Source organism: Callithrix jacchus, chromosome X (genome assembly GCF_049354715.1).
Source record: "Callithrix jacchus isolate 240 chromosome X, calJac240_pri, whole genome shotgun sequence".
NCBI lineage: Eukaryota > Metazoa > Chordata > Mammalia > Primates > Cebidae > Callithrix > Callithrix jacchus.
The window spans coordinates 25,383,568-25,409,265 of record NC_133524.1 but is presented as its reverse complement, the minus strand read 5'-3'; the positions used below and the strand labels follow the sequence as shown (position 1 = coordinate 25,409,265).

General features: G+C 42.1%; 1 protein-coding gene across 1 annotated transcript in view; it reads left to right on the top strand.

Moving 5' to 3' along the window:
* Nucleotides 1-1,153: 1,153 nt before the first annotated feature.
* PCYT1B (phosphate cytidylyltransferase 1B, choline) overlaps nt 1,154-25,698 on the top strand; it is a 110,363-nt gene continuing 85,818 nt past the window's right edge. Inside the window, exon 1 of the mRNA XM_078363401.1 lies at nt 1,154-1,472. Coding sequence (XP_078219527.1) covers nt 1,401-1,472 — 72 coding nt within the window. The 5' untranslated portion in view covers nt 1,154-1,400. The remainder of the gene's footprint in view (nt 1,473-25,698) is intronic.

The window sequence follows — 25,698 nt, the reverse complement described above, 5'->3', positions numbered from 1 at the left end:
CTACCTATATGGGCCTGCAGCCAAGTGTCTGGTGGTGGCCCTGGGGCTCCTGTTGATCAACAGCATCAGCAGTCAGAAAGAAGATCTGGACACAGATTGAGGGAGAGTGAGGACAAGTGGGATCCACTGTCACCTCTACCTCTGTTTGTCACCATATCTAACCACAACAACCTTTGGAAAGTAACCGCTCCTTCTTCATTCCTACCTCGCATATCTTGTGCAAATTCTTTCTTTGGCCAACTCTAACCCAAAACCTTCAGGAAAGGGGATCCTGGGAAATGTGATTCCAGCTTAGCAAGTTAGCACACAACGCACTACCATGCTAGGAAACTCACAGCATGGCCACCGGCAGAGCTCCCCCAGCAATTGGCAGGATACCCAGATGGAGAAGGTATAGGATGAATGAATAGGGGTGGGAGTCGGGGGGAAGTCTGAAAAGCATCCTCAACCAATCAGAGCACGTTTCACTGTCCTGGAGCTTGAAATAGAGGAGAAAGTTACTAAGAGTTTTCCTGCTAGGATGGGACAAAGGATATCTTTACTGGGCAAGGATGAGTTTAGGTGGACCAGCTGCCTTCCTTCTAAACTGAGGTCACAGTCTGCAGCCAAAGTTCCCATAGCCCTTTGGTGCAGCCAGATTTAAAAAGAATCTTGTTCTCAGAAAGGCCAGAGCACATGCGTATTTAAAGAGTTCTTTTAACACTGAGTTATCTGAGAGAGAATTACCTTAACCCAAATTCTGAAGACTCCACATAGTTAAGATGCACAAATTCACTATCAATGGTGCTGAGAATAGTTCCTTGGAAGGCATAAAATGTTTATTAGGATCAATTAAAGTATGTTTGAGAGATTTATTTTCTCCATCTTTATTCTACTATTTAAGGAAAGTGCTGAGTTGTATATTAACACTTCAAGGTCTCAGTCACTGTTTGTCTTGAAAAAAGAGAGAGAAAATGTTTGTCATTCCAGGAGCATAATCAGTTGAGCCAGCGCACAATGACATAGTTAATTCACCAACGGAATTTGTTGCCATAGCTCCAGCGAGGGAAGGGGTAGATTAAACAATAGCCTTTTTCACGGCTGCAGCTTTCGCCACAACCTGCCTGTTGCCGCAAAACAGGCCATCATAGCGCTAGTTCAGAGCACAGCAATTGTCAATGAACCACAGCCCAGAGGGGACAAGAGGAGGCTTGTGGTAAATAAAGCAAGCGTGCCCAGCAACTCAGATCTCTCCTTATTCAATAACTGGGACATTCCGAGCTCCTCTGAGCTTATCTTTAAGTGCTGGGCACAGAGAGCCTGCTTGACCTTTTTGGTCAAGTGAGGAACAAAAATTTCATCCTGTGACTCAAAAGAACTCAAAAGGGAGGAGGCCTCTGGAGAAAAGATCAGGAGCAGGCATGGTAGGCCATCAGGAGTGCACCATGGAAGAAGACTCCAGGGACAATCGCGCTCTGCAACTGTGGCGCAAGGTAATGTGGATGCTTTCTTACTGATTTTTGCCTTATCGAATATCAAATTCAGTTCAAAAAGTAAAGCCCTATGTATCTGCGAGTATAATGAATCTGTGCTAGTTAGTAATCACACTAAAAATGAAAATATTATCTTCTACATCTTAAGGTGATTTAAAAAAAAACCAAATTGTGAGTAACATTTCTTTATCCCCTTGCAGAGTATGTCAGCTCCCTGGATAAACTTAGAAGACAAGAACAAATTTGCTTACTAAAAAAAAAGGTCAGATTAATATGCTGGGGGAGCCTGAGGGTATTGCAGAAACGTTTTTGCAAAATGTTCATTATCCTATGAAAAGAGAAATTCTCCTAGTAGTAACGTCATAAAATCCTGATTAGAACAGCCATTCCTTTTCTTTTTCTTTTTTTGAGACAGAGTCTCACTGTTGCCCAGGCTAGAGTGCAGTGGCGTGATCGCAGCTCACTGCAACCTCTGCCTCCCGGGCTCAAGTAATTCTCCTGCCTCAGCCTCCCAAGTAGCTGGGGCTACAGGTGTGCACCACCACACCCAGCAAATTTTTGGATTTTTAGTAGAGTAGGGGATTCACCATGTTGGCAGGCTGGTCTCGAACTCCTGACCTCAAGTGAATATCTACTTCTGAGTTCAACGTTATGCAATGGTCACACAAATGAGACCACTTTATATGGTCTTCTCTCTTGGGGAGGGGGTGCTCAGGGAACATGTTTCAAGGGGAGCCTTGTTAAACCGAATGAGTTCTAGATGGAGAAGCTTTAGGCAGGGGGACAAAGTGCTAAAAAGGACCTCAGATGATGTGAAGAAGAGATTGAGGGCCAGAGGCAGCTTCCCAAGAACGAGGCAGAGGGAATTTCTCTGCTTAATGATGAAGCTGGTTTCACTGCATTACCCTGAGAATGGACACTGGCCCTGCTTGCTCCTGTCCCAGCATCCCTTCAAAACCTTCCCATGCCCCTTGGAATGGATATGGGTAGCTGGTTTAATTGCCATATGCCTCAGAAAGTAGTCTAGATTCATATCCAGCAGACACTTGAGCTACATGACTGATCGATCATTTCGCCCAGTTGGTCCCTTCCCCAGTCACCTCTACGTTATCTTAAATTTGGAGAAATTTGTGCTGTATATTGAAGACTCATGAGTTTTACCAGTTCATTGTATTGAGTTAATTGGGGAATCAGGAGGCATTCATACGTTCATTCATTCATGCCTCATTTCAAAATTAGATCTGAAGTGGCACCGAAACAACTAGATTTGGGCTGGGCGCAGTGGCTCATGCCTGTAATCTCAGCACTTTGAGAGGCTGAGGTGGGCGGATCACTCGAGGTTGGGGTTCAAAACCAGCTTGGCCAACATGGTGAAACCCCCTCTCTACTAAAAATACAAAAAAAAAAGTTAGCCAGGCATGGTGGTGGGCGCCTGTAATCCTAGCTATTTGGAAGGCTGAGGAAAGAGAATTGCTTGAACCCAGGAGGCAGAGGTTGCAGTGAGCCCAGATTGCACCACTGCACTCCAGCCTGGGTGACAGAGTGAGACTCTGTCTCAAACAAACAAACAAACAAATAAAAAAACAAAAAACCCAAGTAGATTCAGTTCTGGACTGGTAAATATAGAAAGTTGGCCGGGAGTGGTGGCTCACACCTGTAATCCCAGCACTTTGGGAGGCTGAGGCGGCTGGATCACAAGGTCAAGAGATCCAGACCATACTGGTCAACATGGTGAAACCCCGTCTCGACTAAAAATACAAAAAATTAGCTGGGCATGGTGGTGCGCGCCTGTAATCCCAGCTACTCAGGAGGCTGAGGCAGGAGAATTGCCTGAACCCAGGAGGCGGAGGTTGCGGTGAGCCAAGATCGCGCCATTGCACTCCAGCCTGGGTAAACAAGAGGGAAACTTCGTATCAAAAAAAAAAAAAAAGAAAGTTGAGATGATTCTTCTAGGTTCCAGTCATGTAGAATTAAATCTGTGCAAATATCACTGTATTCCGACACCTTTTGCAAATCGAAAATAAGTAAAGGCCTCTAATTTCATGCTCTCCCAAATGTATCACTTATCAACATTATAATAGTTGACATTTTAGGGTGACATGCCCTAAGCTAAGTATTTTCCATGCCTTATTTTATGTAATTACATTCAACAAAAGGACTCAAGCTCCTGACCACTTGCCTATCCTGCTAATTTGTGCCTTGATTTCTCTATTATATTGAATAGGCTTATTTAACCTCCTCGGGCAATTAAAATGGATTACATTATTAATTAAAATGGATTACATTAACATTTTTCTCACGCTTTTCAGTTCTCAGTGTACTTTTCTCACATAGGCAGGCTCCACTTCTGTAAATTAAACCTTCTGACCACCAGCCCTTTGTGTACCATACATTGGGACCCCCAGGCTGACACACGACCATTTCTGGTTACTGCTGATGGTGCTACTTAACAGCCAATAGTTACAAGCATTGCAGCTATATATTGAATCTGAAAGGTTAACATAATCATGAACTGAATAATCTTTTATAGCTCTCTGGGAATGGAAACTACCTTTAATTAATTAATTACTTAATTAATTTTGAGACAAAGTTTCACTGTTGTTACCCAGGCTGAAGTGCAATGGCATAATCTCGGCTCACGGCAACCTCCACCTCCCGGGTTCAAGCGATTCGCATGCCTCAGCCTTCTGAGTAGCTGGGATTACAGGTGCCCGCCACAATGCCTGGCCAATTTTTTGTATTTTTAATAGAGATGGCGTTGCAACATGTTGGCCAGGCTGGCCTCGAACTCCTGACCTCAGGTGATCCATCCACCTTGACCTCCAAAAGTACTGAGATTGCAGGCAGGAGCCACCACGCCCGGTCAGAAACTACCTTTAAATAAGAGAGTTGTGTATTTATTTTCCACATATTTAATTTTGGTACTTGGTTGGTACTTATTTGGAAATAAGAGAATGCCCAAACATTACCTCAATTCTTTTTACCGCCAATACTGTGATGTAGATATTATTTAAATTCCCATTTTCTCCTTCTCCTTCTTCTCCTCCTCCTCTTCTTCTTCCTCCTCCTCCTTCTTCTTTTTTTAAAGAGACAAGGTCTTACTCTGTTGCCCAGGCTGGAGTGCAGTGGTACAATCATAGGTCACTGTAACCTCAAACTCCTGGGCTCAAGTGATCCTCCTGCCTCAGCCTCCCAAGGAGCTAGGACTGCACCATGCCTGGCTAATTTTTAACTATTTTGTAGTGTGTTTCTCAGGCTGGTCTTGAACTCCTGGCCCCAAATGATCCTTCCACCTAAACCCCACAGTGCACGAGATTACAGGTGTGCGGCACTGAGCCCTAGCCTATAGTCCCATTTTCAAGTGAGAAAATTGAAGTTCACAGAGGTTAATTGTCCAAGGTAGCAAGCATGCAGTTGGAATTTGGGTTCCCAGCATCCAATTTTACTTTTTCTTTAAACTAACACGTTGAATAAGGTAGCCACTAACCACATACAGCTGTTTAAATTTGAATTTTAATTACTTTAAAATTAATTAATTAAAATTTAAAACTCAGGTCTCAGTCACACTAGCCACATTTTTTTTTTTTTTTTTTGAGAGAGTCTCGCTCTGTAACCTGCTGGAGAGCAATGGCATAGTCTTGACTCCTGGGTTCAAGCAATTCTCTTGCTTCAGTCTCCCAAGAAGCTGGGATTGCAGGCGCCCACCACTACACGCAGCTAATTTTTGTATTTTTAGTAGAGATTGGGTTTCACCATGTTGGCCAGGTTGGTCTTGAACTTCCTGACCTCACATGATCCGCCTGCCTTGGCCTCCCAAAGTGCTGGGATTATAGGCATGAGCCAAGCCACATTTTAACTGCTCAGTAGTTACATGTGGCTCGTGGCTATTCTATCTGGACAACACAGATATAAAATAGTCCATCATTGCAGAAAATTATATTGAATAACCCTGCTTTAAACCATAATGTCTCTTTTAGATATGTTCAGACAAGTACTCAGAATATATTGCAGTTCTGTTACAAGTAATATGGATTTTAAATTTTACAGTAAAATCTCATTCATTTGAAGTCCCCTCATTTGCATAGCACCAAGTTAACTTTGATCTGCAAATTAATAATATAGATAAGAGTTAAGAAGATGGTTAAATGCACTTCAGAGACCAAAGATTTTTAAGCACCATCAAATAACTCCAGAAGCACTCACTTAGATGCAAGCAATTGATATGATAATTACACATCATTTTTATTTATTCATTAAAACAGGGATCCCCTAAGGTGCCCTTGTAGGAAATAATATGGCTAGCCTAGTTATTTCAAGCAACCCTTCTGCTATTTCAAAATTCTATGCAAAATTATTTTATACTACTGGTTTACCTTCCTCCCTGCCTTTGGATCACAACATAAAATGGTAGCATAAAATACTTTCACCTGAAACTTTGACTGTTTGAAGATCTAATTCCAAAGCCCTCACTTCTTCCACTATATTGTGTGATTCCCTGGAAGAGGTACTCCTGTGGGCCCTGGATAGGGCCTGGTATACAGTAAGGGTTCAATAAATATCTGTTGCTTGACTGACAGGGACAGTTTTTCAAGATACCATTCATTGAGGTGGACTCCGATTTTCTACAGGGAACACATGTATCAAATGGAAAACTGACTTCCAGTTTTTTTTTTCTCTTTACCAGTCTTTGCTGCCAAGTCTTCATGGTGAGATAAGGGCTTCCTGTTTGTGAGAAAGAGATGATTCCCAGGCATTCAGATGGGGGGAGGGGGAGTGTGAGCTCGCTGGAGGCTTTGGAAACTAAATCTTCCAGCTCCTTCAGAAGTGAGAGCAGAGTAGCAAACATGCTGCCTTCCCGGGCACCAGTCATCAGTTAGCTCTATCAGTCCTCAGATATGTGGCACACATGTTCCAGGTCCCGCGCTGGTTCTAGGTAATAAATAGGATAGAAGAAGGAATGTTGAGTTGTTAGGGAAGAATGGTACTCGCGCTTCTGTAGTATCCTTAGCTGAGGTGGTTTAAATATTAATGCCTTTTTAGCAAAACCCAATTCCTCAATTTAGCAGTGAGCATCAAAAGATATGGTTTGTCCCTTCCTTGTCTTCTGTAAGGAAAATTTTTAGCCATAATAAGAAAAGAAAAATGAATAGAAACAATGTAAATGTACATTAAATATTTAGTCCTTATTTGGAGGGAATTGAACTGAAAACTCTCCAGATTTATGAAGCTTAGGTATCTGAACATTTTTCCAAAGCCACTTAAAGGGAAAGGAGAGATTATATTATATTTTTACCTTTTTTTTTTTTTGAGACGGAGTCTTGCTCTGCTGCCAGGCTAGAGTTCTGTGACGCGATCTCTGCTCGCTGGAAACTCTGCCTCCCAGATTCAAGTGATTCTCCTGCTTCAGCCTCCTGAGTAGCTGGGATTACAGGCACCCACCACCACGCTCGGCTAATTTTTGTACTGTTACTACAGACAGAGTTTCACCATGTTGGCAAAGCTGGTCTTGAACTCCTGACCTCAAGTGACCTGTCCGCGTCAGCCTCCCAGTGTTGGGATTACTGGCATGAGCCACTGCATCAGCCTTATTTTTACGTTTTGTTCCAAACATCAGTAGGCCTTCTTTCCTCTTATCTATCTCCCCGTAATTCCTCTACATGAGCCCTAATACTACAGGCATATGTGTGTACAGCCTTCAAGTTAACTCAACACAGTTTTGTCTCCTTCAGAAACTATAGGGTTGGCTGATTCAAGAGTCTTCGTAACTCAATTAGTGGATGTATAATCACTACCATAGGCTGCTCTGCTGATAGTTCTCATGCTGAACATTGACAGGTGGAGGAGGGGCTAATTCTGAATCTGGTTCTCCACTTGATCTTAGCCAAAACATCGATAAGCAATGTGAGTGCACTAGCCTCTCCCTGGTAGAACCTAGATCCCCACACTGTGGTCCTCTAAGGCAAGCCTTGGTGACCATGTCTTCTCTAACTCCTCCCTGGCCCCCTGAAATGGCCCGATTACCATGCAAGCAGATGTGGAGTGAGAGGCTAGACTTGTGTCTCTTGTGAAATCTGGGGTTTCCCCAGTCTTCCCAGTGCTGAGAACTATGGGGAGAAAACAAATCTTATTTGTCTGTCTTATTTTTGCCCTTTATTCTCAAGGACTTAGAGCCAGTTCTCAAATACTACGGGGTAAAGAAAATGGTACAACTGGCATAAAATTAATTTTGTCCCGTTCTCAGAATGAGGCCTCAACAAGTAAAATATACTTTTAATGTCGACCCTGCCCCAGGTATTAGAACATTTTAAAGTTTTCTTTGTCTTTCCATGAACTACAAAATTTCTCTCTCTCTCTCTCTCTCTCTCTCTCTCTCTCTCTCTCTCTCTCTCTCACACACACACACACACACACACACACACACGTGGAGGGAGAAAATTTAAAAATTGGTAAATATGACCCAGGAGAAATAAAAATAATATCTGTTTCAAATCTGTTTTTTCTTAGTTCCATTAATTTGTCATAAATAAAATGCAGGATCACTTAATGATAATTTCTTTTGAAACCAAAGACTAACATGACAAGAAGTTTTACTGGTACTATTAGCTTTACCAAAAAGATCAATCTTTAAGAGTTTGTCCTACATATATCTTCCTGTTCTATATATCCTTTGACAGTGGAGATGATCACATTCATCTTGGATGCATGACTTCCAACATGCTTAGTAAATGTTTGTTGAATGAATGAAAGGAATTTAAATCACTGTTTATTCTATATCCTCCTTACCCAGAGAGACTCCTGAGTTTGTCCACGTAAGGTCATCTCTAGGCTGTCCAGGAGAATGAGTGGGTTGCAACCCAGTTTTTGAGGCATGGATCAATGTTGGATGGACCAACTCCAACTTGACTCCAGCCTCTAAATTGATTAACATTATCATGAACACCAGCAACACAGATGTTGTAATCACTGTTCACAAGGCTCTCCACCTCAACACTGCCAGACTCCTAGGGATGTGAGAGGTTTCTGATGTCTGAAGGCCAGGTGAGACCCACCTAGAGATACCACAGATGGCAGACTCAACCTTATACAACTCCTCAGCTTTCTCAGAGGTGGGCAGGAGCTGGGCCAGCCTCCAAGAGAGATAGGTAAGACTTGTGCACATATCTGCCTCATAAATTTTTTTCCATGTGGTTATTACATCTTTCCTTAGGGTGGCAAATGAAGGACTTTCTTAAGTCTCACACAAAGAATTCAAGAAAAAAAAAGAGGAGAATTAATAAAAAAGCTTTGCAGGGCTTTCTTCATTATACAAGGTAGGAGAGAGTTATAATCACCAGGAAGTACAGTAGAAATCTTCTTACCCTCTACAATGGGGACCAGTTGGTCAGTTAATTGGAAAATAAAATGGGGCCGGGCACGGTGACTCACGCCTGTAATCCCAGCACTTTGGGAGGCCGAGGCGGGCTGATCACCTGCGGTCAGGAGTTTGAGACCAGCCTGGTCAACATAGCGAAACCCCGTCTCCACTAAAAATACGAAAATTAGCCAGTAATCCCAGCTACTTGGGAGGCTGAGGCAGGAGAATCGCTTGAACCTGGGAGGCAGAAATTGTGCAGTGAGCCGAGATCATGCTACTGCTCTCCAGCCTGGGTGACAGAGCAAGACTTCATCTCAAAAAAAAAAAAAAAAAGAAAAGAAAAATAAAATGGGTATAATGGGGACTCACTTAAAACATGATAAATGCACGCACTAAACATTTTATTTGAATTTAAATTAAATATATTAATTTGTCAAACCTTTAATTGGGCCACTGATTGGAGCTCTGTGTTGTCTTTTTTCATTAGGCACACACATATGCATTGCCTATTATTTCCATTTTTAGTTTATTTGAAATTGAGTGAAAACACTTTGAGTCTGGAATCCTAGGCAATTTTGTCCCCTAGCTTGTATAGTTGTCTTGCCCTCACCTAATTCAATAGTAATTTGTAATTTTTTTTTTTTTTTTGAGACAGAGTCTTGCTCTGACGCCCAGGCTGGAGTACAGTAGTGCAATCTTGGCTCACTGCAACCTCCTCCTCCCAGGTTCAAGTGATTATCCTGCCTCACCCTCCCGAGTAGTTGGGACCACAGGCGTGTGCCTCCACACCCAGCTAATTTTTGTATGTTTAGCGGAGATGGGGTTTCACCATGTTGGCCAGGCTGGTCTTGAACTCCTGACCTCAAGCGATCTGCCTGCTTTGGCCTCCCAAAGTGCTGGGATTACAGGCGTGAGGCACTGCACCTGGCCAGGGATGGGCTATTTTAACAAGAGAAATATAATCTGTTTGTGGAGGAGTGTCTGAATCCCCTCCATCTCAGTCCTCCCCCATTGGCATAATAGTTGGGAACAGACTACAGAGCTGTCAGGAGATGGTACATCCTTTCCACGAGTTAATAAAGTGATGCCCTGCTTTCACAGTCTATTAATTAAGAAGGTAATCAGTGCATGCTTTCAGTTCGGTATTTGAAACTTGAAGGCAATAAAATCAGAACACTACTTGGATTTTTTTTTCTCATAAAGAAATGAATAACAAATTAGGGCCACAGAGCTAGAGTAATCACATTTTGAATTTCTCCTGAGCATGCCTCTAATAACCTGTATGCGTTGGGTGAGAAGAACAAAGAAAGGCAAAGTTAATTACCCAGGAAATGCTTCATCAAGAATGTTGGTTACATTAGCTCAGGGTTTCTCAACCTTGGTACGACTGATATTTTGGGCCAGATAATTCTTTGTTATAAGGGTTGTTCAGTGCATAGGACATAGGACGTTTAACAGCATCCCGGGTCTCCAACCACTAGATACCAGCAGTACTCCCCTTCGCCAAGTCATGACAACCAAAAATGTCCCCAGACACTATTAAATGTCTCCTGTGGGACAAAGTCACCCCCATTCAGTAATCGAGAACTTCTGAATTCACCACATAAATTCCTTCTCATTCCCCATCCCCTGGAGCTCTCCAGGGTTTGCTGGGGTTTTTTTGTTTGTTTGTTTTTGTTTTTTTTTGAGATGGAATCTCGCTCTGTCACCCAGGATGAAGTGCAGTGGAGTGATCTTGGCTCACTGCAACCTCCGCCTCCTGGGTTCAAGTCATTCTCCTGCCTCAGCCTCCTGAGTAGCTGGGATCACAGGTGCCTGCCACCACGCTTATCTCGTTTTTGTATTTTCAGTAGACACGGGGTGTCACCATGTTGGGCGGGCTGGTCTGGAACTCCTGACCTCAAGTGATCTCCCACCTTGGCCTGCCAAAGTGCTGGGATTACAGGCGTGAGCCACTGCACCTGGCCAGTTTGCTGTTTAAAAGACTCAGAGTAAAACCTTTCAGATCAGGGCCATCTAGCTATATTTTCCAGGGAGTTATTTGAAAAGAAATCGACTAGATCAAAATTACTTGTCCAGATAACAAGAGGGCTCTTTGCATTTCTGTATTGAAAAGTAGCAGGCAAAAAGAGCAAAGGAACATGGCCTAATAAAGGTATTTATTTAAGGCATTCAGCCAAACACTTGACTTATATTTAATCCCCACGAACCCCCAAGGGGGCATTAGTAATTTTATTTTATTGTGGAAGAAACTGAGGCTTAAAGAGGTCAAGCACTTGCTCAAGAACACACAGCTTGTAATTTAGTGGTGGAGCTAGAAATCTGACAGCACAGTGTGTGCATTTGTGCATATTGCCTCAGTGTATGTACTTAGAATGTCATACATCTAAAAAAGCAAAGTTACCAGTTTTATCCTTTTTAAAATATAATTTTTATTAGGGAGAGTTTCAATCATACACAGAATTAGACGAGATATTAATAGTTCATTACCATTTGTTCTATTCAAGTACATTACCATTTGTACTGTTCATGTACTCGCCACCTGCTTCAACAGTGATCAACTCATGACCAATCTTGCTTCATCTAGACCTTCTTAACTTCAGCATAATTAACATTTTGGGCTAGAAAATTGTTTGCTGTGGGTGTCAAGCACACACAAAACAAGGCAAGGTCAGAATGACTTGACTGGTAAAAGTGTAACTAATCACTTTTAGATTAAGACAGTTTATTCCTTACATAGCAAAAGAAACAGTAGCCAATGGTGCCAGCTTTCTACTGTGCTTGTCCCACAGACCAAAAAGAAGGACATTGAAAGAAAAGGGGCCAGATAACTTCTGACACCCATTGCTGAGGAGCCCACTGTAGATTGCAACTAAGTATTTTTCTGTTCCGTAACTGTACTGAGAGGGGCAGGGCAGGAAGCCGCATATCCCAACCAAAACAAAGAGGCTATTAGAAACTGCTTCATGACAGTTTCTCAGGGGAGATAAGGAGGTGATTGTGAGATGGCCTTGAAGCAACTCCTCACAGGCCTCCCATCCTCTCCTGTTCCGGGAGGATCACAAGGCATTCTCCAACACTCAGAGGAGTTGCACTTCAAGTCTTTGCCTCTATGGACACATTCAAGGTCATCAGGGTGCGGGGCAGAGCCATTTTCTAACAGTGGACGATTGTCCTGTGTGTTGTAGGATGTTTAGCAGCATTTATGGCCTTCACCCACTAGATGTCTAGAGCACCCCCAATCCCAATATGTGACAAACAAAACTGTCTCCAGACATTGCTATATGTACCCTGTGGCAAAATTGTACCCAGTTGAGAACCACTGATTTAGAGCTCTATCCACTCCCCATATTCAAACAACGTATTTCATCTGCAAATATTTCAGTCTTTCTGTCCGTCCTTCCTTCCTTCTTTCTCTCTTTTTTTTTGAGATGGAGTTTCGCTCTTGTTACCCAGGCTGGAGTGCAATGGCGCGATCTCGGCTCACTGCAACCTCCGCCTCCTGGGTTCAGGCAATTCTCCTACCTCAGCCTCCCGAGTAGCTGGGATTACAGGCACGTGCCACCATGCCCAGCTAATTTTTTGTATTTTTACAAAATTAGCTGGGTTTCACCATGTTGACCAGGATAGTCTCGATCTCTTGACCTTGTGATCCACCTGCCTTGGCCTCGCAAAGTGCTGGGATTATAGGCTTGAGCCACCGCGCCCGGCCTCCTTCCTTCTTTCTCTTTCTTTCTTCTTTCTTTTCTTCTTTCCTTCTTTCTTTTCTTCTGAGATGGATTTTCACTCTTGTTGCCGAGGCTGGAGTACAATGGCTCGATCTTGGCTCATTGCAACCTACACCTCCCAGTTTCAAGAGATTCTCCTGCCTCAGCCTCCCAAGTAGCTGGGATTACAGACATGCACCACCATGTCCAGTTAATTTTATATTTTTAGTAGAGATGGGGTTTCTCCACGTTGCTCAGGCTGGTGTTGAACTCCTGACCTCAGGTGATCCACCCGCCTCAGCCTCCCAAAGTGCTGGGATTACAGGTATGAGCTGCCACACCCGGCCCCAAATATTTCAGTATATATTTCTAAAGTACAGTTTTGAAAACACAATAGCTGTTTTGTTTTGTTTTGTTTTGTTTTTGAGACAGTCTCACTCTGTTGCCCAGGCTGGAGTGCAGTGGCACAATCCCGGCTTACTGCAGCCTCAACCTCTTGGGTTCAAGCAATCCTTCCATTTCAGCCTACCAAGTAACTAGGACTACAAGCACATGCCACCACACCCAGCTAGTTTTGCTTTTTTATTTCTAGTAGAGATGGGGTCTCACCATGTTGCCCAGGTGTTCTCAAACTCCTGAGCTCACGAGATTCTCTGGCCCCGGCCTCCTTAAGTGCAAGTATTACAGGCATAAGCCACCTGAAGCAGCCACAATATCATTATTACACCTAAATTAACAAAAATTCCTTCATAGCATCCAGAAATTGCTCAAATTTCTAATTGTTTTATAAATGTCATTTTTACAGTGTTTTGAATTAGGATTCTAATAATACAGTGTACATATTACAAATAATTGATATGTCTTTTAGATATCATTTAGTCTATAGTCTTCTTGCAATTTTTTGGCTGAAGAAACTAGGTTTGTTGTATAGGGTTTTCCACAATCTAGATTTTGCTGATTGCATCCCTGTGGTGTTAACATACACCTTTATGCCTTCTGTATTTCCTGTAAATTGGCCTCAGATCAAGAGGTATGATCAAAGCCAGGTTCTATTTACTTGGCAGACTGTTTCATAAGTAGCACGTGTACTTCTATGAGGAGTACATAATGTTTGGTAGTGCCTGTCTTTCTGTACTGTTAGCAGTAGTTGATGCCAAGTGCCTAAACCCAATCTTTCCTTAGGGGTTATAAAGTGGAGATAATTCATTACCATCTTACCTTCCTCATTACTCATTCTAAGACAAGATACTTCTCTTGTTTGCTGACCCAGAGGGACAGTTTGTATAGGAAAGGTTAAATAAAGGCTTGATTATTCCCCAGTTTTCAAAATAATGTGTTTTTCTCTAGGATCCTTCAATGCAGGCAAATGAGGCTTGGGGGTTTCTTTTGATAGTATTATGAACTCATGCATTTAAAAACATTAGATAGGATTCAATCAATTGCAGTTCTTATCCTTACTGATGCTTAAACTCTTCATCTTTGTCTGTTAGGAGTCTCCTAAGTCCTTTTGATGATTTCTACCTCTTTTTTTTTTAAAGGATAGTAGAACTTATATATTCATATGAGTATTGTTATCTTCACACTTTCAAATGATGACCAAAGACTTATTCCAAAAGTGTTTTGAGCAATGGTAGTACCATATGTGCTAGAGACTGCCATGGTTCACTGCTAATGGTTTTGCTCCTGTTGAGTTCCTGCAATTGAATGGTGGAGTGAGGTTATCCAGACCATTTTGCAGAAATAAAGGATTATTTTTCTTTGAAGTTGTGCTTATACCATACTTGCTTACTCAAGACAATATCTTCTCAAAGCAAGGGTGGGCTTCTGTGAAAGACCATTGACTGCATAAAGCTACCCTCAGGTACCCTTAGTGTCATTTTTTTGAGATGGTGTTTTGCTCTTGTTGCCCAGGCCAGAGTGCAATGGCAGGATCTTGGCTCGCTGCAACCTCTGCCTCCCAGGTTCAAGCAGTTCTCCTGCCTCAGCCTCCCAAGTAGCTGGGATTACAGGTGCATGCCACCATGCCCAGCTAATGTTTGTATTTTTAGTAGAGACAGGGTTTCACCATGTTGGCCAGGCTGGTTTCCCACTCCTGACCTCAGGTGATCTGCCCACCTTGGCCTCTCAAACTGCTAGGATTACAAGTGTGAGCCACCGCACCTGGACTCCTTAGTGTCATTTGACATGGCCTCTCATCTGGCATTTTAGTAAACTAGGTGTTTAAAATGATTGCTTTTGGAGATATCGAAAGTTTTTACCTAGTCCCGGGAAACATATACAAATAGTGTTTCTTACTCTCGATGCAAACAAAATAGATTTTTTTTCTATTTTGAGAGCCAAATACTTTTGGATCAAAATCCATGTATGAATAAAGTTTCTCATCATCTCTTCTTCATCACAGTGGTTCTGAACATTTTTTTGTTCTGAACTTTTAAAAGCCCTGATGCTAAACCCCAGGACAATTAGATCAGAATCTTTAGGGAGCAGGTATCAAACCTCAGTATTTTTGAAAGCTCCTAAGGTAAGTATAATGCACAACCAAGGTTGAGAACCTTCCAGAGTAAAGCAAAGAGGGCAACAATCTTTATCAAGAGATTAATTTAGACTTCCTGCTATGGTTTGAATGTGTCCCCCAAAGTTTATGTCCTAGAAACTTAATCCCTAATGCAACAGTGTCCAATAAGAGGTGATTAGGTCATGAGGGCTCTGACCTCATGAATGGATTAAAGTCATTAACAAAGGAGAGGCTTAGTTACCACAAGGGTGGATTTGTTATAAAAGCAACTTCAGGGCAGGGCATGGTGGCTCACACCTATAATCCCAGCACTTTGGGAGGCCCAGGTGGGTGGATCACGAGGTCAAGAGATCGAGACCATCCTGGTCAACGTGGTGAAACCCGTCTGTACTAAAAATACAAAAATTAGCTGGGCATGGTGGCGCACGCCTGTAGTCCCAGCTACTTGGGAGGCTGAGGCAGGAGAATTGCTTGAACCCAGGAGATGGAGGTTGCGGTGAGCCGAGATCACGCCATTGCACTCCAGCCTGGGTAACAAGAGCAAAATTCTGTCTCGAAAAAAAAAAAAAAAAAAAGCAACTTCAACTTCCTCTTGCTTCCCTGCTCTTGCCTTCTCTTGCACTTCTGCTTTCTGCCATGGGATGACGGAGCTCAAAGGCCCTCACCAGATGCTGGCACCATGCTCTTGGACTTCCCAGCTTCCAGAGCTAGGAGCCAAATACAATTCTCATCATTATAAATTACCCACTCTGTGGTAGTCTGTTATAGCAGCATAAAACAGACTAAGACACCCCTAAAGTGTTAGACACTCTTTTTTCAAGAACAGGGCATTTGTATACTTGTGGGCTTTTGGAAAGATCATTTCTCACCAGCACCACCTGTTATTCAGAGATTTACACATCGCCCACAGAGAAGAAAACCTGATGAGGCAACTTCTGCTCATATTGCAGAGGAAGAACCCATCTGATGCCACTTTTAGGAAGATTTATTAAAGGATGGGGAGACATTATCTTCAATGTGTGTTTTGTGATGACATCCTGCACTGGCACTTACTGAATGAGTCAAATATGATCTTTATAAGGCCTTAATAAAAGCTTTTCTCTAGTTAGCTTGTATCATTAAATGTCAAACAAACTAAATGAAAAGCTTTCAACATGAAGGCTATCCAAAGAGAGCAGAATGGGCAGAGAATAAAAAATGTTGAGATACTGAGGCACCATGCAATGAGTGGGGGCTTTCAGGTCCTACAGTCTGGAATGTCAAACTCTCTTCTGCCACGGACCAGTTCTGTGACCTTGAACAAATTATTTAATGTCTCTAAACTGGACAGAATGCTTGTTTCTGATACAGAGAAGGATGTCGTAAGTTACTAAGTATTAAAATTGCAGACAGTGTCAGCAATTGTACGCAAATGAATGACATTTTTGTCAACCGTATTTCCTGAATATCTGGAGATGAGATAGCAGGCCCAGCTCATGCTAGGGAAGATGTGATAGGAAGAACAAGGACCTCCCAAAGATGTCTACATTGTAATTTCCAGAACCTGTGAATATGTTACCTTAGATGGCAAAAGAGACTTTATATATGTGATTAAGTTAAAGGTCTTGAGATGGGAGAGATTATCCTGGATTATTCAAAGGAACTCAATGTCATTACAAGAGTCTTTTGAAGTGAAAGAGGGAGGCAGGAGACTTAAAGAATATGTGACTAGTGAAACAGAGCCTGGAGTGATGCGATTGCTGTCTTTGAAGATACAAGAAATCAGGCTAGGAGCCAAGGAATGCATGCAGCTTCTAGGACCTAAAAAAAGAAAAAAAAGGCAATGAAACAATTTCCCCTAGAGTCTCCAGAAGAAATGTAGTCCTGCCGGTACATTGATTTTAGTCCACTGAGATCCAGTTCAGACTTCTGACCCTGGTCCAGAACTTTAAGATAATATCTTTGTGTTATTTTAAGCCACCAAATTTCTGGTACATTGTTACAGCAGCCACAGGAAACACACAGAAGATTAAACCGAATTTCTCTTTGAGCAACCGAAGACTCTGAGGGCAGATTTTGCAAGACAAAGAATCACTTTGGAGACCATGTCATTCAAAATCTATTAGTATAAAGTCTGAGGATTGTAATAATAGTTTACTTGCGAATGAATGGATCCCTCCTGGCATCAGATGGTCCTGATGACTCACTTGCCAATCAAGCTCATTTGTATCATATGCAGAAGGCCCCAGGCACAATCCTGAGGACCCTGCGGTACTCGAAGCAGTACTGGGAAACTGTCTGGTAGGACAGCAAGGAGGAAATCTGGTTATGTTAGACCAATAATCAAGAAAGACAACTCTTTAGGAGTATACGAAGAAGTATACACAGGGTCACCAAGCTGGAGGATAATTTGATAACAGTGTCAAAAAACCATGTATCAAAATCTTTAAAAACGTAAATACTCTGACTTAGCAATTCTACCTGTAAGAAAATTCAACTTAGAAGGAAAAAAAGTGGATTAATATGCACATCATTCACCTGCTTAAAAAAATCCTTTCCTGGTTTCCGTAACTGCTTATAGAATAACACTTGGGGAGACTGAAGGAAGACAGCAGTACATCCACTTATGTTGGCTAATTAAGACTGGCAGGTGTTCATACTGGGCGTAGCTTGGTGTAGACTTGAACCTGGTTAGATTACTAACCTCGAAGGTCCCTGAGCCACCTTTGCTACATTTACTTTTTCATTAAAATGACTGAAACAGTGATTGTGACTAAGAGTTTCAATGTTAAGTCAGCGCCTGGCCTTGTACATTTATCATAAACTATCATTCAATTTTGTGGGTTAAATAAATTGCAATTTTATATGTGTATGCAATTGAGCCCTTAAGTGTTGAAAATTACCTATGGTCTTACTCATCCACTGACATTCAGATAATATATTTGGCATGCAAAAGTTGTGAATCCAATTTATGCTCAACTACAAGTGAGGAATCTTTATCCATTTTTTTTCTGATGTATTATCTGTTTCAGTTTCATGTCTGGACTCAAACCCCATAAAGAAGGGACCAAAATCTACACGGCACTCTTGAGTATGATGGCGGCTGTATTTGGAGTTTTGATTAAACTGCGCTACATGTGTGATTATTACTTGTAAACAGATGATTAGATATTAATTAGACAATAAGTGATTGTAAAGCACTTAGAAAATAAAAGTGTTTATAAATACCACCAAGTAATAGCAACAATCATTCTTTACTGACTACACAGCTGCTAATGTCAATAAGAATGATTTATTCCAGCTAAGGGCAACTTTAATTTATGCAAAAAACCCTGCCATCATATTTATTTTGCTACAGCAAAACAAAATATATCATATTTACAACTGATTTTATCATCAGTGTTTAAATAAATACATCTTGTTTTGATTTAAAAAATATCTTTTTTAAGACCTTCTCAAACACAGGTGCAATGACTGGTGTCCTTGAGTGCTAAGAATATTGGAGCTGGGCTGGGTGCAGTGGCTCACGCCTGTAGTCCCAGCATTTTGGGAGGCCAAGGCGGGCGGATCACCTGAGGTTAGGAGTTCGAGACCAGCATGGACAACATGGTGAAACTTCCGTCTCTAGTAAAAATAGAAAAATTAGCCGGGTATGATGGCGCATGCCTGTAATCCCAGACTCGGGAGGCCGAGGCAGGAGAACTGCTTGAACTGGGAGGCAGAAGTTGCAGTGAGCCTAGATGGTGCCACTGCACTCCAGCCTGGGAGACAGAGCAAGACTCTGTCTCAAAAAAAAAAAAAGTAAAAAGAAAAAAGAATATTGGAACTCCTTACTGCTCATCTCCCCAACCAATTGCAAATATATATTTCTTTTAAATGTAAGATGTCAAATGACATTCTGTTAGCTGTATTTTCATGTATGTGGTAGGTTTGTCATCTTGGGTCTGTGCGGTTTCTCCCTAGCTCCAGAAAACTTTACTTACATTCAAATTTTGGTCACATGGATGAGTAAAGGTCAATTCTTTTTTGGTTATTATAGAAATTAGAAAAATAAGAAAATCAATTTTAATAAGAAAGCACTTTTATTTTATCTTCTTGATTCTCCCACCCCCATCACAAAAAAATAGACTTTAAAGCCCTATTTTCATGTTGTCACCATTTTTTTCCCCTAATGATTTTTTTTTTTTTTTTTGAGACAGAGTTTTGCTCTTGTTGCCCAGGGTAGAGTGCAATGTGCAATCTTGGTTCACTATAGCTTCCACCTCCCTGGTTAAAGCAATTCTCCTGCCTCAGCATCCCAAGTAGCTGGGATTACAGGTGCCTGCCACCACTCCTGGCTAATTTTTTTTGTTTATTTTTAGTAGAGATGGGGTTTCACCATGTTGACCAGGCTAGTCTTGAACTCCTGGCCTCAGGTGATCCACCTGCCTTGGCCTCCCCCTAGCGGCCTTTATAGGTCATAGACCTGTATCGGCCATGCTCTTGGCCCACTGGTTAGCCTGGCAATGTAACTGTGTTTTGTTTTGTTTTTAAGACAGGGTCTTACTCTGTCACCCAGGCTGGAGTGTGGTGGCACGCTCTAACTGCAAACTGCGCCTGCCAGGTTCAAGCGATTCTCCTGCCTCAGCATCCCGAGTAGCTGGGATTACAGGTATCTGCCACCATGCCCAACTAGCTTTTGTATTTTTTGTAGAGATGGGATTTCACCATGTTGGTCAGGCTGGTTTCGAACTCCTTACCTCAGGTGATCCACCCACCTCAGCCTCCCAAAGTGCTGGGATTACAGGCATAAGCCACTGCACTCGGCCACAACTATGATAATTTTTCTTGTCATGAGTAAATTCAAGCACCTACAATGAGTCCAGATCCACAGTTGCACAAAGATGAAATGAACTGAATGAATAAAAGTGAAGAGTACTTCATGTACATGAATTCAACAGAAAAGGGGTTAAGGGGTTATATTTGATGATGAGATCTGCATGAGTTAGCTCAGCAAGCTCATTAATAAAGCAAATCTAACTACTGTGTATCACACAATGAGGCAGGGTAGTTTGGTGGAAAAGTATCGAACTTTGATTCAAGAGACCTGGATTCAAGTGATACTTCTACCACTTACTATGTGACCAAGGTCAAATCACTTAATTGCTCTGAATTTGTTTGCTCATTTGAAACGTTTCAGAATTAAAACATGTCAGTCTCAGTGAGCTATTATAAGTCAATGTGTAAAAGCACCAAGGGAGGGGTGAAATGCTTTCTATTGCAAAATACTTTTACTATTATAATTTTCCTGGAATGGGTGAAAAGGATTTATGTGTGGATTTCATTACTTAGTATGGTAGAGTCTTTTCCTGGACTACTAGGCCCACACCTTAAGCCACATGTGGACAACTGGGAAAGTGGCTCAAAACAGAGACATAGAATTAGCAAAATTCCATAGGAGGCAATAATGCTTTCTGGGAAATCTTAAATTCTTCTGTCAACTTTACTCTACGTTTTCCATCTCCCTTCGTTCTTCATAATAAATTTCTTTTCTTTCTTTCTCTTCTATCTTTCTTTCTCTCTTTCTTTCTTCTTTTCTTCTTTCTTTCTTTCTTTCTTTCTTTCTTTTTCTTTCTCTTTCTTTCTTTCTTTTTTTTGAGACAGGGCCTCACTACATTGGCCAGGCTGGAGTGCAGTGGTGCAATGTCAGCTCATTACAACCTCCGCCTCCTGGGTTCAAGCGATTCTCCTGCCTCAGCCTCCCGAGTAGCTGGGATTACAGATGTGGGCCACCATGCCTGGCTAATTTCTGTATTTTTAGTAGAGACAGGGTTTCACCATGTTGGCCAGGCTGGTCTTGAATTCCTGACCTCAAGTGATCTGCCTGCCTCAGCCTCCCAAAGTCTTGGGATTACAGGTATGAACCACCATGCCCAGCTGAAAATAATGTTTTCAACAATTTGATGATGATGTGAGGACCGCTTGTAGGAAGGTAGATGTCATTTGTAGGTGTCTTCCAAGCTGAAGTTAAGGTCTCTATGGCTTGGCTTCCTCATCTGCAAAGTGGGGCAACTATACCTATCTGATTGGGTGTTGTCAGGGCTACAGTTAGGGTATGATAAGCATTAGGTTGGTGCAAAAATAATTGTGGTTTTGTCGTTACTTTTTTTTTTGAGATGGAGTTTTGCTCTTGTCTCCCAGGCTGGAGTGCGATGGTGTGCTCTCTGCAACCTCTGCCTCCTGGGTTCAAGTGATTCTCCTGTCTTAGCCTCCCTAGTATCGGGGATTACACGTGCCCAACAACGTGCCTGGCTAAATTTTGTATTTTTAGGAGAGACGAGGTTTCACCATGCTGGCCAGGCTGGTGTCAAACTCCTGACGTCAGGTCATCTGCCCACCTCAGCCTCCCAAAGTGCTGGGATTACAGGCATGAGTTACCGCTCCTGGCCTGTCATTGCTTTTAATGGTAAAAACTGCAATTACTTTTGCACCAACTTAATACCTAGCATAGTGCTAAAGACATAAGAGGTACTCAATACACGGTAGAAATAATCAGGATAGTGCTTGTTAGGGACAGCACTGATCTGACAAGTTCTCACAGAAGGCATGCCTTTCTTGCAGAGATCACAAGACTCAGGAGCCCTGTCCCTAAACATTCCCTGGGACTTTTCTGAACAGCCTGCTTCCAACACATTTCCTCTACTTCTGCTAACTGGAGATGGGACTTTAGGACTTTGCTCCAGCTTTGTTCCTCAGTTTCAACTTTCTTGTTTCCTCTCACTGAGATCTGCGCATCTTTCTGTTTGCCCATGAGCTAACCACTCTTGTCTCACCCCAACCCTAATACCCAGCCCTTGATGCCTTTAGGGAGGAGAGTAATGTTCGTTGTTTTTTTCTAATTATAAGACTAATATAAGGTTGGTGTGGCGCCTCATGCCTGTAACCTCAGCACTTTGGGAGGCTGAGACAGGTGGATTGCTTGAGCTCAGGAGTTTGAGACCAGCCTGGGCAACATGGAGAAACACCATCTCTACAAAAAAATTAGCCAGGCATGGTTGCGCATCCTGTAGTCCCAGCTACTCGGAGGGCTGAGGTGGGAGGATGATCTGAGCCTGGGAGGCCGAGGCTGCTGTGATCACGCCACTGCACTCCAGCCTAGGCAACAGAGTGAGACTCTGTCTCAAAAAAGAGTAACATATGCTCATTTTTGAATATTTGTTATAGACAGAAAATATTTTTTTAAGTAAAACAAAAGTCTTCCATCACTCCACAGTTTAGAGATTTCACTTTTAGCATCTTGATATATTTCCTTCCAATGCTTTTTCCTGTGCATGTACCTATCACATAATTGGGCTTCTGTTTTTGGAATCACACTCTGTGGTCTACTTTCCACATGTGCCCATAACATTAGAATTTCTTCAAAAACATGACTCTTAGTGAGTGTACAGTACTATGTTATATGGACTTATTTTATTTTTATTTTAACTATTCCCACTATTGCTGTAAGTTGTATCTTTTTTGCCTTTCATAAATAATTCTGCATTAAGCATCTTTGTATATAATTATTTGTGTGCTTCTCTATTTCTTTTGGGATAAATACCAAGTGGAAGTCCTAGGTCAAAGGGTATGAATATTCTAAAGGGTGTTAGATATACTGACAAATATCATCTATGGAATTTTTAATGAAGTTAACACATGAATAGATTTTGTGTAATCATTACCATAATCAAGATACATAACGATTCTTGTTCAGCCACGGTGGCTCATGCCTGTAATCTTAGCACTTTGGGAGGTCGAGGCAGGTGAATCACTTGAGGCGAGGAGTTCCAGACTGGACAACATAGTGAAACCCTGTCTCTATCAAAAATACAAAAAGATTAGACAGGTGTGGTAGCGCACACCTGTGGTCCCAGAGACTTGGGAGGGTCAGGAGGGAGGATCGCTTGAGCGTGGGAGGTAGAGGTTGCAGTGAGCTGAGATTGCAGTTGCACCACTGCACTCCAGCCTGGGCAACTGAGTAAGATCCTGTCTCAAAAAAAAAAAAAACGGAAATGGAAAAAAAGAGCTACATAATAATTCCATTATCCCAATAAGCTCTCTCCTGCTATCCCTTCATAGTCATCCCCTTCATAACCTTTATGGAATATTTAGCTCTGTAGTGTGGAATTAACTGATCATTCTTAGCTAAATGTCTTGATAGCATTACAATGCCCCCAAGTTAAAATAACCCATTCAAGTATTATCAAGGAGTCTCAGAGTCAGGTTGCAGCAGCTGCCAGGACTGGTCTCCGAAGTAGGTGGATCTGATAAGGACTCCTCTCAGAGTGGTGTCTAAAAGAGTCTATTTCTGCCATTGAAACTACAAGACACACTGAGATTCAATCACAGGACTATGGGGAGAGGAGCAGGAGGAAGCCAGGACTAGGCTGGAGTAGGATTAGTGAGAATGGAATTAGTTATAGAGCTGACCCTCAGAGTAGTTAGACAGAAGTCTAAATTGCAGTTTAAGGACTTGGGATGAATAAGTGTCAGGTGTGACTTGGACTTAGCACAAAGTGGCACTGAAAGCTAAAGGTTTGATGTGGGTAACACAATGAAGACATCCTAGGCAGAGGCAGCATCTTGGTTCAATGGGACAAGGAGGATTAGGAGGGGAGGAAGGTGAGGAAGGGAGGCAGAAAATATTGAGAGTCTAAGAGGATGGTCTAGGCTCTTGGACAGCAGTTCACAAGGACCCAGCTAGACATTAGAACTCTGTGAAATGGGCAGGTGAACAGGTGAACCTCTCACTCTGGAGAGAGAATTAGATGACCGATGACCAGTGAGGAGCCAAGGAGTGGTTCAGTGGCCCAGAATACAGTGGAGTTAGGTGCTTTCCAATGTGAACGACTACGGCAGTGGTTTGTTAACTTTAGTATGGGTCAGAATGCTTTGTTAAAGCACAGATTCCTGGGCTCCACCACCTCACTTTCTGATTCAGTAGGTCTGGGGTGGGGATCCAGAATTTCTGATAAGTGACCAGGGCTGCTGGTGCTACTTCTTGGAGAAGCACACTTTGAGAACCACTGCTCTAAGGCAAAAATACACATGTTGAGATTAGAATAACCATGTCATTTGCACGTCACCCAGTACAGGTGCTCCTAAATGTAACACAGGGTTTGGCTCTTCCAAGCGATGAGCTGGTAGAGCTGAACCTGCAGCTGGAGGTGTTTTGTGCTTCCAGGAGGGCAGACAGAATAGGAAGCAACTGGCCCCTTTTAGATGACCCAAGCATCACTGGAATTCTCACTGGATTTCTGTCCTGTATAGGTCATAATACTCTTAAGTGATGTTATTTTGACTTAAAGGGCCAGGATCAAAAACTGTCAAACTGTAATTCTCTGCTACAGAATCCACTTTCTTCTTCTTTTAGGGCTAGCTTCTTTGCTTATTGAGGAGTAATAAAAATAATGTCCCTTTACATTAGCATAGCACATCCTAATTCACAAAGTACATTCACATGATATCTGTTGGAAACAGATGCTTGGTGCTGCAAAGAAAAATTAGCACTGAGACAAAAGATCACTCAGCAAGGCAATTTGTACTTCCTGCACTGCATCTTGCCACAAGAGTACAATGAACAAAGGAAAAGCAGACATATTTATCCCTTATGCATTTGGGGTTGTCCTTACTGCTGTGTCTGATCTCCATTGGTTGGAGCCAGAACTCACAATTTAAACTAAAACCTGATAGGCTAATAACTTAAAACATTTTAAACAGGTAAGGGGCATAGGCTGCAAGCTGGAATATGCCTGTGAGCAGGTCCAGCACAGATATCTTGGTTACATAGACTATACTATGTGCCTGTAAGCATGGCATGTCTAACAGCTACATAGGATAGGACTTAACAAAGACTTATTAGCAAATTTGTTTTTTAACAAGAAAGGAAACTTTGAAGAGGAACTTTTCTACTTCCCACAATATCTCATTTGCCGGTATTTTTATCCCATCCTTTGGGCTACTGATTCTCAAAGCATGGTTCTCAGGCCTGCATCATCCACATCACCCAGAAACTTGCTAGAAAAGCAAATTTTGACCCCACCCCAGATTTACTGTATCAGGTCTGGTGTCTGGCAGGGGGCCAATAATTTGCATTTCTAACAAGTTCCCTGGTGATGCTGATGTTGGTGCTGCTGGTCTCAGACCACACTTGGATGAAAACCACTGCTATAGATAAAAATGAAAGATGTAGAAGCCCAGGGACTTGTCCTAAGAGGACTCCTGCCTAGATTCTTTTCTTACTATAACTGCTGCATCCCTGCTCCCTACGCACCCACCCCTCGCAAAAAAAAAAAAAAAAAAAAAAATCCTTCAAATCCCAGCTGTGTTATTTTAGAGCTTTGCGAATGTGAATACCTGTAAAATGGGGAAAACAACAGGATCTACCTCTCTGGGTTCAAGGACTAGGTAAAGTAGTCAGCACTGTGCTTGTGCTTAATAAATGCCAGAGATTATCATGATTTTTTATTAATATTAAAAGCGACAATTCACAACGAATACCTTGATAAGTTCTTTGGGTGTGTCTTCAGAATGCTCCTCTTAAAATGGGAATGTCCCTAGATAATGTAGACATTAAAGCACCTGATCGTTAACATTCCATCTCTGATTGCCATGAGCATTTGGCTGAGAGCAGGGTACTTCAGAAATGGGACC